We start from the raw sequence: 14404 nt of genomic DNA on the forward strand, positions 1-14404 counted from the left end.
CTGCACTTTCTTTTCCCAGCATTACCCAAATTTGACTGACAAGCTTTTGCTTTAGATCTGTTTCTGGCAGTTAAGGTTCACTCTGGCAGACCCAGCTCCCTTAGATATCCATTCATCTGCCTCAGCTCTCAGTACCCAGGACAGAGCACCATTTACCCGGCACCCTTTCCTCCCATCCCAAGCGGCATGAACCTTCCCATTCAACTGCTCCAGTTACAGCAGAGTCTTTTCCGGTCCTGGGCACAGCACTGCAGGGCATTAGACACACACTCACACTTACCATCTTGTTCTTTAGGTCCAGCTAAAAGATGGTTCTCCCTAACCACTCGCCAATGTTCGCACTCTCCTGTACTCTAGTAGAATGCCTTACAAAAACCTTTGAAAACTTTTCCTTGATTGTAATTTTTATTTACCTGTTTTATTTACCTCTCTTCCCCAATGAACTATAAAGGGGTAAGGGATTGAGTTTGTCTCGTTCACTATTATAATTCTTATTATTTTTTCTTTTTATTATTATGGGGGGAGGTGTGTGCCACAAAACACATGTGGAGGTCAGAGGGCAAGTCTGTGGGGCTTGGTCTCTTTAATTTTATATGGACTCTGGAGGTGCAGTTCAGTTCTCTAGGACTGCAAAGGAAGAGCCTTTACCCGATGAACTATCTCACACATGCCTTGTTCACTACTGTTTTATTCTACACGCATCTAAAAGTGCTAGAATATAACAAGCACTCAATAAGTATTTGCTAAATAAGTGAACTATCAACTTAACCTGAAGCACAGTTCCCAAAGGAAAAAATGTGTGTGTGTGTTTGCTTTTTAGAGACAGAGTCTCATGTAGTCTTTGCTGGCCTGGAACTCACTATGTAGCTACGACTGACATTCCTGCGTCCAGATGCCAAACACGGAGATTATAAACATGCCTGACAGGAAACGTTATTTGAACTATTATTATTGTAAATCAAAAGAAACTGCGTTTTTAAAGATACAGAGAACAGCAAACGCATGAAAAAAAAAATGCCATGATCATAATACCTTGCCTCTCCCGTTTGAGATTCCATCTGATTAACCCACGACTTGTAAATATCCACAGGGTCGGTCTTGATGTTGAGCGATTTGTCATCCATGATCTCCTTCACTACAGGGGCCAAGATCTGCCGGAGGGCATTCTGGCCTCGGGCACCACGGTTGAAGCTTACAACCATCTTAATAACCGTAGGGTTTCCTGTCACGATTTCTTGAATCTGATCCACCTTTGACCTATAAGATGTCAAATACAGATTAAATTTAAACTAATCCCAGAATCTATCAGTTTAAAAATGTTCTTCTGGAAACAGGTCAGTTTTCCTCTGTAAGCATTTCCCAATATTCACAGAACTTTCTGGTAACTGCTCTCTCAGTTGCAGGAGTCATGACTGGACCCTTCACTTTAGGACCAATACCATAACATCGTTTTTTTTTTTTTTTTTTTTTTCCCCCCCTGAGATAAAGTCTCTATGTAGCTGAAGTTAGCCTCAAACTCTTAGTCTTCCTGCCTCTGCCTCTTGGCAATACTCCGTGTTTTATTTGATATGGGGGGGGGGGGTCTATGATTTTCTTGCTTCCGCCTCTTGAATGCTGGGATTATAAATTGGACACCATGCTTGGCCAACTCTTTCTTTCTTTTAAAAATTACGTGTAGTTATTTATGTACAAGAGAATGTATCATTTCTCTCTACCATGTGGGTCTGAGGATGGAACTCAGGTCATCAGGCTTGGCAGCAAGCACTTTGTATCCACTGAGCCATCTTGCCAGCCCCATCTGGCCCCCTCTTAAGAAGTCCCTCATAACTGTAATAACTATGCTATAGTAATAACTGCTAAGAATTAGCTACTGTCTAGTTCTTCCTGTCTCTTGATAAACGGTAAACTAGACAGGGATGGACAGGTGGCCATATTGTATACAGCAATGCTATGCCAGGCCCTGGGCATGAAGAGACCTGCTTTGGGCATTAATTCTATTAATTATTAACCTTCCGCCCAACCTCTAGAATGCTGGGATATCAGGAGTGCACCACTGTGCTAGGCAGTTACCAACACTTTACATTAGCTATTTTAAAAAAGAGAATTTCTCACAAGTTGAGACCAAGGAAAGGCAAAAGTTAATCTGAGCCTGAACTATGGCCATCTCCGGTGATGGGAGGGGCCCCCCTGCCCGCCCTGCCGTACTTGATCTCCTCCTGGAGGGCTGTCTTGAAGAGCCGAAGCAGGAGGTACTCCTCTCGCTGGTTGGATGCGTAGTTGTACAGTGTGAAGATTACAGAGTCCATGAATTTGGTGGACTTGTTCTGAGGCATCTGAAAGATCAGCTTGGCCAGATAGGTAGGGTTGGTCTGAAATAAAACAGATCAGAAACTTTTAGATACTATAAAGGCTGATTTACTTAAAAATTCATACTTTTGATAGTATTTTTTTGAAATTACAATTCTATCATTTCTCTCTTCCCTTTCCTCCCCACAATCCCACCTATATAACCCCCCTTGCTCTTTGTCTTTAATTGTTGATAAGCTGCCCAGTCTGTATAATGTTACTTGTATGTGTATTTTCAGAGCTGACCATTTAGTCCTGGGTAAGCAGCTGGTGTGCTTTCCCCTGGGAATACTATTTCTTCTGCTCTCAGCATTCCTTAATTGCCTATAGTTCTCTGTCTAGGGAGTTGAGGCTTGTTAAGCTTTCCTTTCCCAAGTTCATGCTGTGTAAAACCTCAATGATTACAATATACAGAAGGAAAACAAGACGTATCCCTCAGTGGAAGCCGGGCAGGACTTCCAGGAGGACCAGTGTGAAGGAGAAAGAAATCCACTGGATTTTACACAGCCAATCCCAGGAGCCACTTACTTGCAGTAAATAAAAAAGGTGCTGATAGGCTTCCAACTTCTCCCTCTTCTCCTTGCTCAGGGCCTTGAGGCCTCCTTTCTGTTTGTTTAGCATCATCATGTCAGACAGCTGCTCCTTATTTTTCTTAGTAAGTTTTTTACTATGGGAAACCACATCCTACAAACAAAACACAACACAGATCAACAGGCTTGCAGAGTAGAGGCTGAGCTGCACCTGTACACCTGCACACAGCACACTGGCCAGCCGATCCCCTAAATGGCCCTGTTTGGTATCTCAACCTTCTACAGCCACCTCAGCGTGAAGAACGCAAACCATGAGTGGGATCAGGAAATCAATTATCTTAAAATCATAACTCCTTTTTGTTTTGCAGGGGGAGAGGGGATGGTTTGAGACAGGGTTTCTCTGTGTAGCCCTGGCTGTCCTGGAACGCGCTCTATACACCAGGCTGGCCTCTGCCTCCTGAGTGCTGGGATTACTGGAGTGTGCCAGCAGCACGTGGCCATACCTCCTTTTTTGAAAAATAGGATCTCGTGTACCCTAGGCTGGCCTTAAACTTACTATGTAGCTAAAGATGACCTTGAACTTCTGATCTTCCTGCTTCCATTTCCCAAGTCCAAGAATTGTACCATGCCTAGTGTAATATGTGAGGTGAAACCCATGGCTTCAAGTATGCCACCAACTAAGACACATCCTAGCCTTAAAAATGTGTCTTAGGGGTGAAATTCAGGGGCAGAGGACCTGCCCAGCATGCCTAATATCCTGGTTTAACCCTACCATCACAACACATAAACATACTAACTCCTGTAATCCTAAATACTCAAGCTACCAAGGCAAAAGATTACAAGGTTGAAGCTGGGCAGTAGTGGCGCAAACCTCCAATCCCAACATTCTGAGTTTGACGCCAGCATGGTCTATAGTGTGAGTTCCAGGACATCCAGGGCCATACAGAGAAACCCTGTCACATAAACAAACAAAGTTTACAAGGTTGATTGAATACAATCTGGACAACTTATTGAAATATTGTCATAAAATAAAATTTACAAAAAAAAAAAATTTAAATTTGGTGGTGGTGGTAGGGAGGGCTGGCATGTGTGAAGCCCTGGTTGGGTTTGACATACTGCCTAAGATGAATAAACAGACAGACAGTCTTTAAAAAGGCCTCCTGTTAGGAAGAGAAAGGCAGGACCCAAGAGCAGCACAGGCCCCCATGCTGGTCCCAGGCAGCCAGCTGTACCTGCAGTGTGATCTTGTTCTTCACTAGTAGTCCGATTTTGATATCCATGAGATTGAGGTCATTCTCCAGCTGCTGGTTAGAACGGATAAGGGTGATGACCTCCTCCCGCATCTTCATAAGATCGAGTTCCTCCTGAAAGTCCTGGTCACTTTGGTCCAGGAGGTGGACAAACTTTCGGACCACAATCATAGGCGGATCCTCAGCATTGACTGACAAAGAAAATATGAATCAGACAAAGACCCAAGTTACCAGAAAACACTCTAGGTCTGAGGAAGGATTAGCATAGTCTTAAAGCTCTAGTGACACATGGGATATTAACACTTAGGTTTGAGATGTGCTGAGACAACTACCAAGTGCAGTTCCTGAGTTGTGTTATTGCTGTGTTACCACAGGGGCTACATCGGCAAGCAGCAAAACGTCTAGCCACATGTTAGCAAAAGGGCTTAATCACAAGTGGCACCCTTCCCCCAAGCCTTGCCTTCAGGACAACCAAAGAGCTCCGTGGAGAGTGCCCAGGACCTGAGGGCTCCCAAGCACTGCCTCAACTCTTCACTGCTGAGCCATGGTTACTCACTGAGAGTCTTGTAGTCATCACGAGCTTTGTTTGCCCGAATGAAAGCCTGGATTTTGATAATGTCATTTATCTAAGGAACAAAGAGGAGATTCTTTATTCATTTGTCCACCAGGCACATGGAAGAATCCTCCTGACCAACCTGCTGCACCCAGGGATACTCACGTGATCTCGGAAATACTGCAGGCGATCTCTATAGCGCTTTCTTGCTTGATGCATCCTGGCAAGGGACTGAATCTGTGGAAAAGGGGTCCTGGAACTTAGAGGAGGCCTTCTCAACACATCACACCTGCGCCCCACATGGACGAACCCTGCTGGGCTACCGTACCTTCACAACTTCATCCTTATGGGAGCGCAGGTAAGCCAGTCGATCTTGATATGCCTTCTTCTGCTTGTATCCTCTCCACTGTGACTAAAAGTATCATATAGTATATGTGGCATTATTTTCAAAGAATCAGGGAGAGTTAAAAAAAAGAAACGACCGCAGCTTGCTATTCTCCAAGCACGACTTCCTGGCGAAGCTGTAGGAGGAAGCACCTCCGCAGGCACAGACCGTGCATCCACCTGGAGAACACTTCTTTTCCGGCATCACTGGAACACTACAAATAGCTTTGTTTGGGGCTTTGGTGCTAGGGACCCAATCTATGGCCTTGTGTACACTCTGTAAGCACTCTACCACTGAGCTGTACTCCCAGGCCACACTTGTCACCATCTTAAAACGCAGCACACCAATTTGTCATCCTCACTGTTATCAGGCAAGGGAGATTCACATTAACACACTCATGTCACAGATAAGAAAACTTAAAGAGACCCATGGCGCAGCAATGGGGTCAAAATTCCTAATTAATTTTTTTCTGCTATTGTCACTGAAGCACTATTGCTTTATTTGTGACTATAATATCATCACTGTTATTTCTCTAGGGGTGCAAACATTGCCCACAGACACGGTGAAAGAAAACATGAGCGGTGCTCCCTTATGCCTCTTGCCACCACCATTAAGCACAACGATCATAATTTCACAAACAGGACGTAACCATTCAAAGATGAGAAAAGAGGTCACAAGAAACACACTCACACATTCAGCTTTATAGCCTGACAGTTTATTCCTCCTGTTTGGGAGGCCTGCTCACTGTGTGAAGTACCTGAATGCAGGTGATGGCGGGGATCTGTTTCTTCAGAAAGTTCATCCGGGATCGAAATTCCTGTCGAACAAGGTAGCCACGGCAGCAGGCTTGCAGCTTGGTGATCAAGCCTTCGTTAGCCAGCCAAAGCTGCTCTCGGTTATATGCAGCAGTCACTCCAGAGATGGAGCTCTGGAAAAGCATTTGGTCACATTTAGGGGCAAAGCATCACCTAGAGCACACAAGCTATCTTCACTCTCCCTCAATGGTTCCCAATCTTGAGTTGAGTAATTGGGTGTTAAAACCCCAGGTATGGTGTCCAGGGCCAGGCTGACTTGTTAATTAGTAATTAAATATTAAAGTCTAGGTCTTTAATTCATTCCTTATTCCTGTGCCCATGACTCTATCTCCACTGGAACAAGATGCTAGTGAAGAACTTAGAATACTACCCCCCCCAAACACTGTGAAGTGTGTATGTGGTTTGTGGGGGGGGGGTATTCTACGTTCATGGACTATTAATTACTACAGGTGACGGAAACAACAGAAAACTTTTAACAGAGGAACAAAATCAAAATGATCAGATTTATTTTTAGGAAAAAAAAAAAAAAATGGCACCGTTGGCAGAACAGCTAGCTGCCCAGAGGAGAGCTGTGTTGACTTGTGCTGCCAACAACCTCCTACCTCTAGTTCTTTTTATTTTGCTTTTGAGACCTGGTCTTGGTATGTAGCCTGAGTTGGCCTTTAACTCATTTCATCCTGCTTCAGATTCCCAAGTACCGGGATTATAGGTGTGTATTCGTGTGTGTGAGCATGTGCCCCTCCCTCAGCATGCTGGAAAAGAATTTTGAAGTTAAGTGCAAATGAAGTGAATTAGAACTCAATTATTGTGATCCCAGTAAGAGGCCCTGGGCTTGAATGAGGCAGCAGCCATGAGATGTTTAAGAATATCCACTTATTTGATTACCTATGAATATGCCCTTCCTTTCTTTCCTTAGTATTGGGCTTTTTTTCTGGACCCTAACACATGCACCAAAAACACAGTGAGCTCAGCGCTTTGGGAATGCTCACGAGGGAGAGCTGAGAACATGCCCTACTGCTTGTCCTCTGCTTTCTGCCTGGACAGCTACTTTGATGGTTATCAGTCCAAGCTGTCTCTGGGGATGGCCTTGAGAATGTTCTAAGAATGCCAGAGCATGAAGACTGAAGGCTCCTGTAACTATGCGGTCATGGAGTCGCCGCGTCCCCTAAATGGTTGAAGTCCAGAATTACCTTCTGTGAGAGGAGCAAAAACCAAACAAAAGGCAACAAACCCCCTTATACATCATTTCCGTTTCTGTTCTCTGTCAAGCTGTGCCTGAGATATCTGGGTTTCTAGATGCAAGGGAGGCCTGACGGTGTGGGAAAGGGCTAAGATGTGGAGGAACAGATAGATCTCAGGTCACATCTCAAAGGAAGGAGTTGGAGCCACAGGCTTGATTAAAGTCGTCACTGCGTCATCACTTATGCCTGACAGCATCCTCTCTTACTTGCTTACAAGCTCTGTAGGGAGAGGGAGTTATGGAGGGCTGACAGCCGAATCAGGCAGAAGCAGAGAAAGGCAGCAAGAGACTATGAAAGGGCACGAGAAGCAGGAGATCCGGAGACAGCTGCACGGAGATGGACTGAGGGTTTCACAGAGACTTCCTAAAGGCACTTGACAAGGCCCCTTTTTCTTTGTTTTTTGGGTAAGGAAGACAGGATCTGCATGTGGGCCGATACTTAGAAACACAGTCCTTAGAGCAGCAGCAACTGCACTGCCTGGAAACTGGTTAGGAATGTGGGCTCCCAGACTCTGCCTTAGACCCACAGATCAATCAATCTCCACACCCTGCGCTTTAAATTCAGACAAGTATAAATAATGGAAAATACGAGGAGTCAAGACTTGCAGGAACCAGGGAGGAAGGCAAGAGACATTAGGCTATAACAGAAGTGAACTCTAGAAAGCGAGACGTCCCTCCTGAGGGCGCTCGAAAGAGCGAATGGACAACCAGTGAGATGAGAAGTGCAGAGCGGAGAACGAGCAGCGTAATGAGCAGCGAGCAGCGTAACTTGCCAGCCAGTTTTTGTAGGAGTAGGAGATTAGATCATGTGCTAAAAGTAAGGGAACCCCACCCCCTTGTGATGCTGGGCTCACGTGCAAAGCACTGGGAGCCTGGCTGGGCCTATGGAGGGAGGGAGACTCTGAGGTTAGAGAGCACTAGTGCAGCCTCCATTCCTCAGTGCAGCACTGGTCCCCTCCCCCTCCCTCACTGCCTCACTGGCTCCAGCTACACCTGTCAGGCAGCCAGCAGCATGTGGATCTTTCCTCACACCGTCCTGGTTTTTCCATCCTCAGTGACTTTCCTCACTATATACTTTCTATCTAGCACATTCTTTCCTCTCTTACTCACTGGTCGGTCACAATGTCACTTAGGCCGCCTTCCTCCAGGACAGAATTAAACTTTCCCCTAACATTCCCATGACCACACCGTGCTAGGGCCCCATCGCGGCCTTTTCTTTAATAACCATATCGTGTGGCTCACTGGATTGTGCAACGCAGATGTTTTCAAATTTAGACTTCGTCATCTCTCAAACCACTAAAACACGATTACTCCAAAATAATCCGTTACACGGCCTACATTTGAGTCCAGGACTACCAGCCACAGTGTTGCTCTTCTGAACTAATCAATAGTAGCCTGAAGCACTTTCTCTCAGACCCTTCTTGTGTGAAGGAAGGTGGCCTACCTGGATCTCCTCTCGAGACAGCTGCACAGAGTTCTGCACAAAGTCTGGGGGTTCATCCCATCCTCCGCCTTGTGTCTCCAGATTGTGGTAGTAGTAGTACCCGCCTTTCACCCAGTGTTTCACCCATGTGCTGTTGTTGTCTCCTGGCAGGGAATGAGGGGAAGTGAGACAACCCAGAGCCACACTCCCATACTGATATATCCAACCCAGAGGACTTAACTCCAGTCAGCTGGGACAGCCTAGACATTCATTTTTGACCCATTCCTTGGATCTGACAGTAAAGGGGCCTGTCATGTGTCCACAAAACCTCAGCTAAGTCTTGTCTCGTTTATGCCATCTATGTCAGTGTACTACAAAAAGGAAATACCTAGGCGGCCCCACCACAGAATCAGCCACACCAATCCTTTCTTTCAAGACCAGCATGTCATGAAAACGATGGCGGCCACTCAGCATTACAGTTCAGGAAAGAGGAAGCTACAGAATGGTCTCTGCTCTGAACTTTTAACCATCCTCAGATAATCAGAGATACGGCATGGTAGGAAAGGCAAACAGTCAAGCCTCTCGACCTTTTCCAAATGCTCATAAAATTGTCTAGTTAACACAGTTGTCTGCACGCGTTCAGAACTTATGAATATTTCCTGAAAAGTAAGCCTGAAGACTGTACACCCACACTAAAGTATCTTTCCTTACATTTGTCCCTTTCCTCTACATCTGTCTCCTCACATGCTCATGGATGTATTTACTCCCCCACAACTCACCTGCTGCCAGTCTTTTCTTCTTGGCTTCAGCAAGGTCACTCTGATATGTCTCCCCACATTCAGGGATGACTCCATATAAGCCAACATCCGGGGAACGAAGGGCACTCAATGTTCTGCCAACATCACCACTGTCCACAGCTTCATTGATGGCAAAGATTCCTAAGGCAACTGTTTCACAAGAAGATTATTAATGTAGCAGTTTAGAAAGGGTCTATATTCACATGACTTCATCCAACCATACCTACTAGTCTCCATCCTGCTACCCACCAGACCAAAGGCTTGTCACTCTCACCCCCAACCCAAACATAAACAAAACAACAGACACATGGATACTTACACCTCTGAGCTTCTTGGGTATCTTTGTTGGATTGCCAGATTCCACCTTGAATTTCATCCAACCATAATACAGCTGACTCATCCTGGGTTTCCTACATATGATTAAAGCAAAACAATAATAGAGCCATGATGTCAGGGTATGTGTGATGAGGGCCTTCTGGGATTTGGCTACAGAAGAAGCAGCTCTACATATGAACTGTGGATTAATTGAATAGGAAAGGCCAGGCATCAAAAACCCTGCCCTAAACTAAACGAGAAAGGGCTCAGATGCAAGCACAGGATGAATGAAGACGAATTAAGCCGTTTAGGAAGCTGACAGCAGCAGAGGGAGCAGAAGCAGATACACCAGGAAGGGATCCAGGGCCTCCACAGTATGACAAAGGCCAGAACGTGCATATGAAGTGCAGAAAGCCTCCTTTGCCCTTGACACACAGCGGCAGCTTGAGTTCTCCACTACAACTAAAGCTTTCAAGACTGTCCTTTTATATTTAAAGCCTGGAGTGTCACCACACCAAGTCTACAACTTTCTGTTTCAAGGGTTTTTTCTGTTATTGTTCTTTTTGTTTGCTTGGTTTTTGTTTTGTTTTGTTTTGTTTTGTTTTGTTTTGTTTTGAGAAAGAGTCTCTCTACATAGACTGGCTGTCTTGGAACTTGCTATGAAGACCAGGCTATCCTCAAACTCAGGGATGCACCTGCCTCTGCCTCTCTGGCCTCTGCTTCCCAGGTACTGGGATTAAAGGTGTGCGCCACCACATCCTGCTTAGAGTTTAAATCTGTTTTAAATCGGTTGCTGGAAACTAAAATCACATTTCCATATAAAATCATCATAACAAATGGAGAACAGCCAGCCAGCAAAACCTGTGCAGCCTGAGTTGACTTCTGGTGACAGAGGTGATGGAGTAGAAGTGGCTTGTTTCCCTGTTACAGTTTAATTTTTAAGATACCATACAAAGGTGTCAGTATGGCATTTTAATGCATACATCATTTTGGTTTTTTTCACCCCCCCTCCCTGGTTCCTTCTTGCTGGTCTCCTATCTCCCTTCAAATACCCCTTCCTTCTGCTTTCGTGTCACACATATTAAACAAGAGATGACCACACACAATCCCCCAGTCCTCAACCTAAGGTCTGGAAATGCTAAACATCAACTTCAGTGTGAAGCCGCAATGAGTCAGCCACAGGCTTGTGACTACCCGCCAGTACATACGGGCATACATGCAAGCACATGAGTGTAGATGGGAAGAGAGATTTTAAAGTCACTCTCGGCATTTAGACTCCACTACCCAGGGACTGCTAATTTATTTTTAGTCAGATAAAGGAACAAAGAAACAGCACTGATAAAAAATGGCAGACTATGGACCGCTGAGAAATCTTATCACAAATGCAACAAAATGCTGGCCAAAATTGGTGAGAGTATGCTTTTCCAAACTGATGAGACGAACAATCAGAGCCGGCACAAAGGCAGAATCTCACTGAGTGAGAACGTGAAGTTGTGCTCACGCTTGCTTGCTCTTGTCCTCATTTGACCTGACCAGGGGCTTACCTAGCTGTTTAGCATCACTGATGGTAGGACGATAGACAACAGTCTGGGAAAAAAACAAAACACAACACTAACCAGAAAACTTGGGAGGAAAATCTAGAGAATGGATATTTAAAGAAAGCTTTGAAAATGTGGCATATTCCTGTGATGGGAATCTAGGAGGCCACACACAGTATATGTGGGGATGATCTGAACTTCTAAAAGTGATTGTGAGAGTTGCACAATTCTATGAATATAGTGGAAAACACTGACACACATTTTAAATTGATGAATTTTATGGTGTGCAAATTATAATTCCAGTGCAAGCATTGTACAGACAAACATGGTGTCCTCTGCTAAAGCTCTAAGCCCTTACCTTAGAGGGCTGCTATTGTGTAGGAAATAAGATTCTGGGACACAATTTAAGCTGATGGATGTTTATTTGGGGAGAAATCACTTACACCAGAAAGAGATGACTGCCAAGGTTCCTGCTCCAAGGATGGCCCCACCCACCCATGCTCTTTGTCTCCGACCAGGAAGTAAGAGAGGGAGCTGGGGTCCGGCCCCCAGACCTGGCCCCCAGACCTAGGCCCCACAGGTCCTGGCCACCTGTCCCCACGCCCCAATGGGCGTGGTCAGTGTAACAGGTGCAGGCAGGGTGGGTGTCTCACTACAGGCTGCCTTTGGGAGTCTGACCAAGCTTAAAGTGAAAGGCACACAGCTGTGCATTGCCTACTGGGCGGAGCACAAAGGGCACAAAGGGCCCTCAGCAGGGTGGGGAGGCTTCAGCGGCTCCTCAGATTCAAGGAACCCTGTGTAATTGTTAGCAAATCACTAGCTGATTAGGGAGATTCTAGTTTTAGTGCATAGACATGACAAAGACACTTCACACAATTCACAAAAGTCACTGACCAGCTGCACCTCAGGAAACTGAAGCAAGACCCTGCCTCAACAAAACAAAACCCCTAAAACCCTAAACAAGTGATTTATGGAAGACAGGAATCTGGTTTTTGGAATTACCACATTATCCTTAAAAATGTGAAAATTAAAAACCATCAAGAGAAAACAGCAAGAACAACAACAAAAAGATCTGCAAAGAGACCAGAAAGAACATATACAAAACCAAACAGAAAACCCCAACCACAGCAGCAAAACACCCCACAGGACAAGACAGACTGCTAAAAAGCCTCATGTTGAACTTGTGGACAATGACTCGGGTCAGATATTTTATCTGAGTTCAAAGAACTAATGGGGATCTTGTCTAGAACTAAAGTGTGAGAGCATTACCAGACTGCATCTACAAAGAGAAAGCACATTCTCAAACACACCAAAATGGAGATTCTGGGGCTGAAAGAAACGTACGAAAACTGAAATTGGAAACACAGACTTATTGGAGAGTCAAGTGTGCAGAAGGGGTAACAGTCTAGTCAGAAAACTAACAAGAAAAGAGGATGAAGGCAAAGCCTAAAGATGTGAACAGTCCATCAGGTTAGGTCTAACCAACCCAGTTCCTTGACAGAAGAGGAACACTTGCAGGCAGGCACCAAGCAAGGGATACACCACAACAAAACCTGTGTTTAAAGGGTATGCTGATCTGTTAGAAACTTTTCTAAGTCTGTAGGGCAGTGTTAACCCATGATCATGACAGACACAAAGACACCCCCAGGAGGACCACACACTAATAGTATTTATTGTTATTGTTATTTTTGAGACAGTGTCCATGTAGCCCAGGCTGGCCTAGAACTCACATGTAGCTGAATGAGGACAACCATGAGTTCCTGATTCCTGCTTCCACCTCCTCAGAACTGCGATTCCAAGCATGTGCCACCCCACCCAGCTACAGGCTAAATTTAAATCACGATCTTGGGCTTGCTAAATTTAGAAGTCTATGATAATTATATTTTTAAAACTATTCCCTAGATGGCTTGTAGAACTTGGAAGCTAAACAGATGCCTAAAAAAGACAATTCTACCCAAAGCACAGTTTACCCGCTTGGGCTAGTAATGTTCCCCAAGGCTCCCTCTCTCTCTCACTTTCTCTTACTTTTTTGGAGGGTGGGAGTGACACAGGGTTTTTCTGTGTAGTCCTGGCTGCTCTGAAACTTGCTTTGTAGACCAGGGTGGCCTTGAACTCATAGAAATTTGCCTGCCTCCTGTGCACTGGGATTAAAGGTATGCACCACCACACCTGGACCTTTCTCCTACTCTTGATGAACTTTGCAGAATGAAATGCTTTAAACTCCACTGAGTTTAGATAAATGAAGTTAAATGAAGCCAGTCACAAAAGTCACTATAGCACATGATTCTATTTATATGAAGTGTTCTGGATATAAAAATCCACAGAGCAGGAGACTGATGGCTGCGCATTACAGGGGGAGACTGAGCGATAATGAGGGACCACTAACAGGTACAGGGCTTCTTCTGGCAATGATGAGAATATTCTAAAAGTGACAGAGTTTCACAATTCTATGATTGTATTGGAAACCACTGGCATATTTTAGAATGCTGAGTTATATAGTATGTGAGTTATATTTCAATGAATGTATTATAAAGCAAACATTAAGGCATTCTTCACTAAAGTTTAACTTCTATGAACTTCCTCTGACCCACTAATGGCTGTCCTTAATTTACTGGTTTGCTTTGGTTGTTTTTGAGATGTTGGGGAGCAAATGCATGGCCTCATACATGCTAAGCAAGCACTCCACCACAGAGCTGCACCACCCATACGCTTCTATTTACCAAAAAGCACGTATTAGAATTCTTATAGGAGGACCTTCCAATAAGTCAAGCAGTAGAAATCCAGAACTCCCAGTAACAGAAAATAATCAGACGATAAGATCATACACAACAATGGTCATGTGGATGAATGTCACTAACATGCTAGACAAAAGAAGCCTGAAACAGAGGCACACACTATGTATGAATGCACTTAAATATAGGTCAAAAGTCAATCATGGTGTCTGAAATTGGGATAGTAGGGACCACCAAATGGGAAGTGGGTGGGTATGGACAGGAGGAGACATGAGTGGGAGTTTTGGGGTGCTGATAACTCTTGCTATGTAATCTGAATGTCGATCACACTGGCACAATCACTTCTAAAAGTTTATACAACCGAATACTTCATATGACTTGACTTTTTCAGGATCTTATACTTCAATTAATCTGAACAGATATCAGCAAGGAAAGGTGGGGTAGAAGTGTGAAAGAGAGCCAAACAAAACTACCTGTTTC

At 44.7% G+C, this 14404-nt stretch overlaps 1 protein-coding gene across 1 annotated transcript in view; it reads right to left on the reverse strand.

Moving 5' to 3' along the window:
• The window catches only part of Iqgap1 (IQ motif containing GTPase activating protein 1), a 95643-nt gene that overhangs the window by 24926 nt on the left and 56313 nt on the right, over positions 1-14404 (reverse strand). Inside the window, exons 16-26 of the mRNA XM_051206571.1 lie at positions 9659-9749; positions 9322-9489; positions 8564-8706; positions 5822-5992; positions 5008-5091; positions 4845-4916; positions 4683-4752; positions 4109-4317; positions 2875-3030; positions 2206-2369; positions 1033-1257 (exon numbers count right to left, since the gene is read on the reverse strand). Of these exons, the coding sequence (XP_051062528.1) occupies positions 1033-1257; positions 2206-2369; positions 2875-3030; positions 4109-4317; positions 4683-4752; positions 4845-4916; positions 5008-5091; positions 5822-5992; positions 8564-8706; positions 9322-9489; positions 9659-9749 (1553 nt within the window). The remainder of the gene's footprint in view (positions 1-1032; positions 1258-2205; positions 2370-2874; positions 3031-4108; positions 4318-4682; positions 4753-4844; positions 4917-5007; positions 5092-5821; positions 5993-8563; positions 8707-9321; positions 9490-9658; positions 9750-14404) is intronic.

The sequence above is a fragment of the Phodopus roborovskii genome, unplaced genomic scaffold (genome assembly GCF_943737965.1).
Source record: "Phodopus roborovskii unplaced genomic scaffold, PHOROB, whole genome shotgun sequence".
NCBI lineage: Eukaryota > Metazoa > Chordata > Mammalia > Rodentia > Cricetidae > Phodopus > Phodopus roborovskii.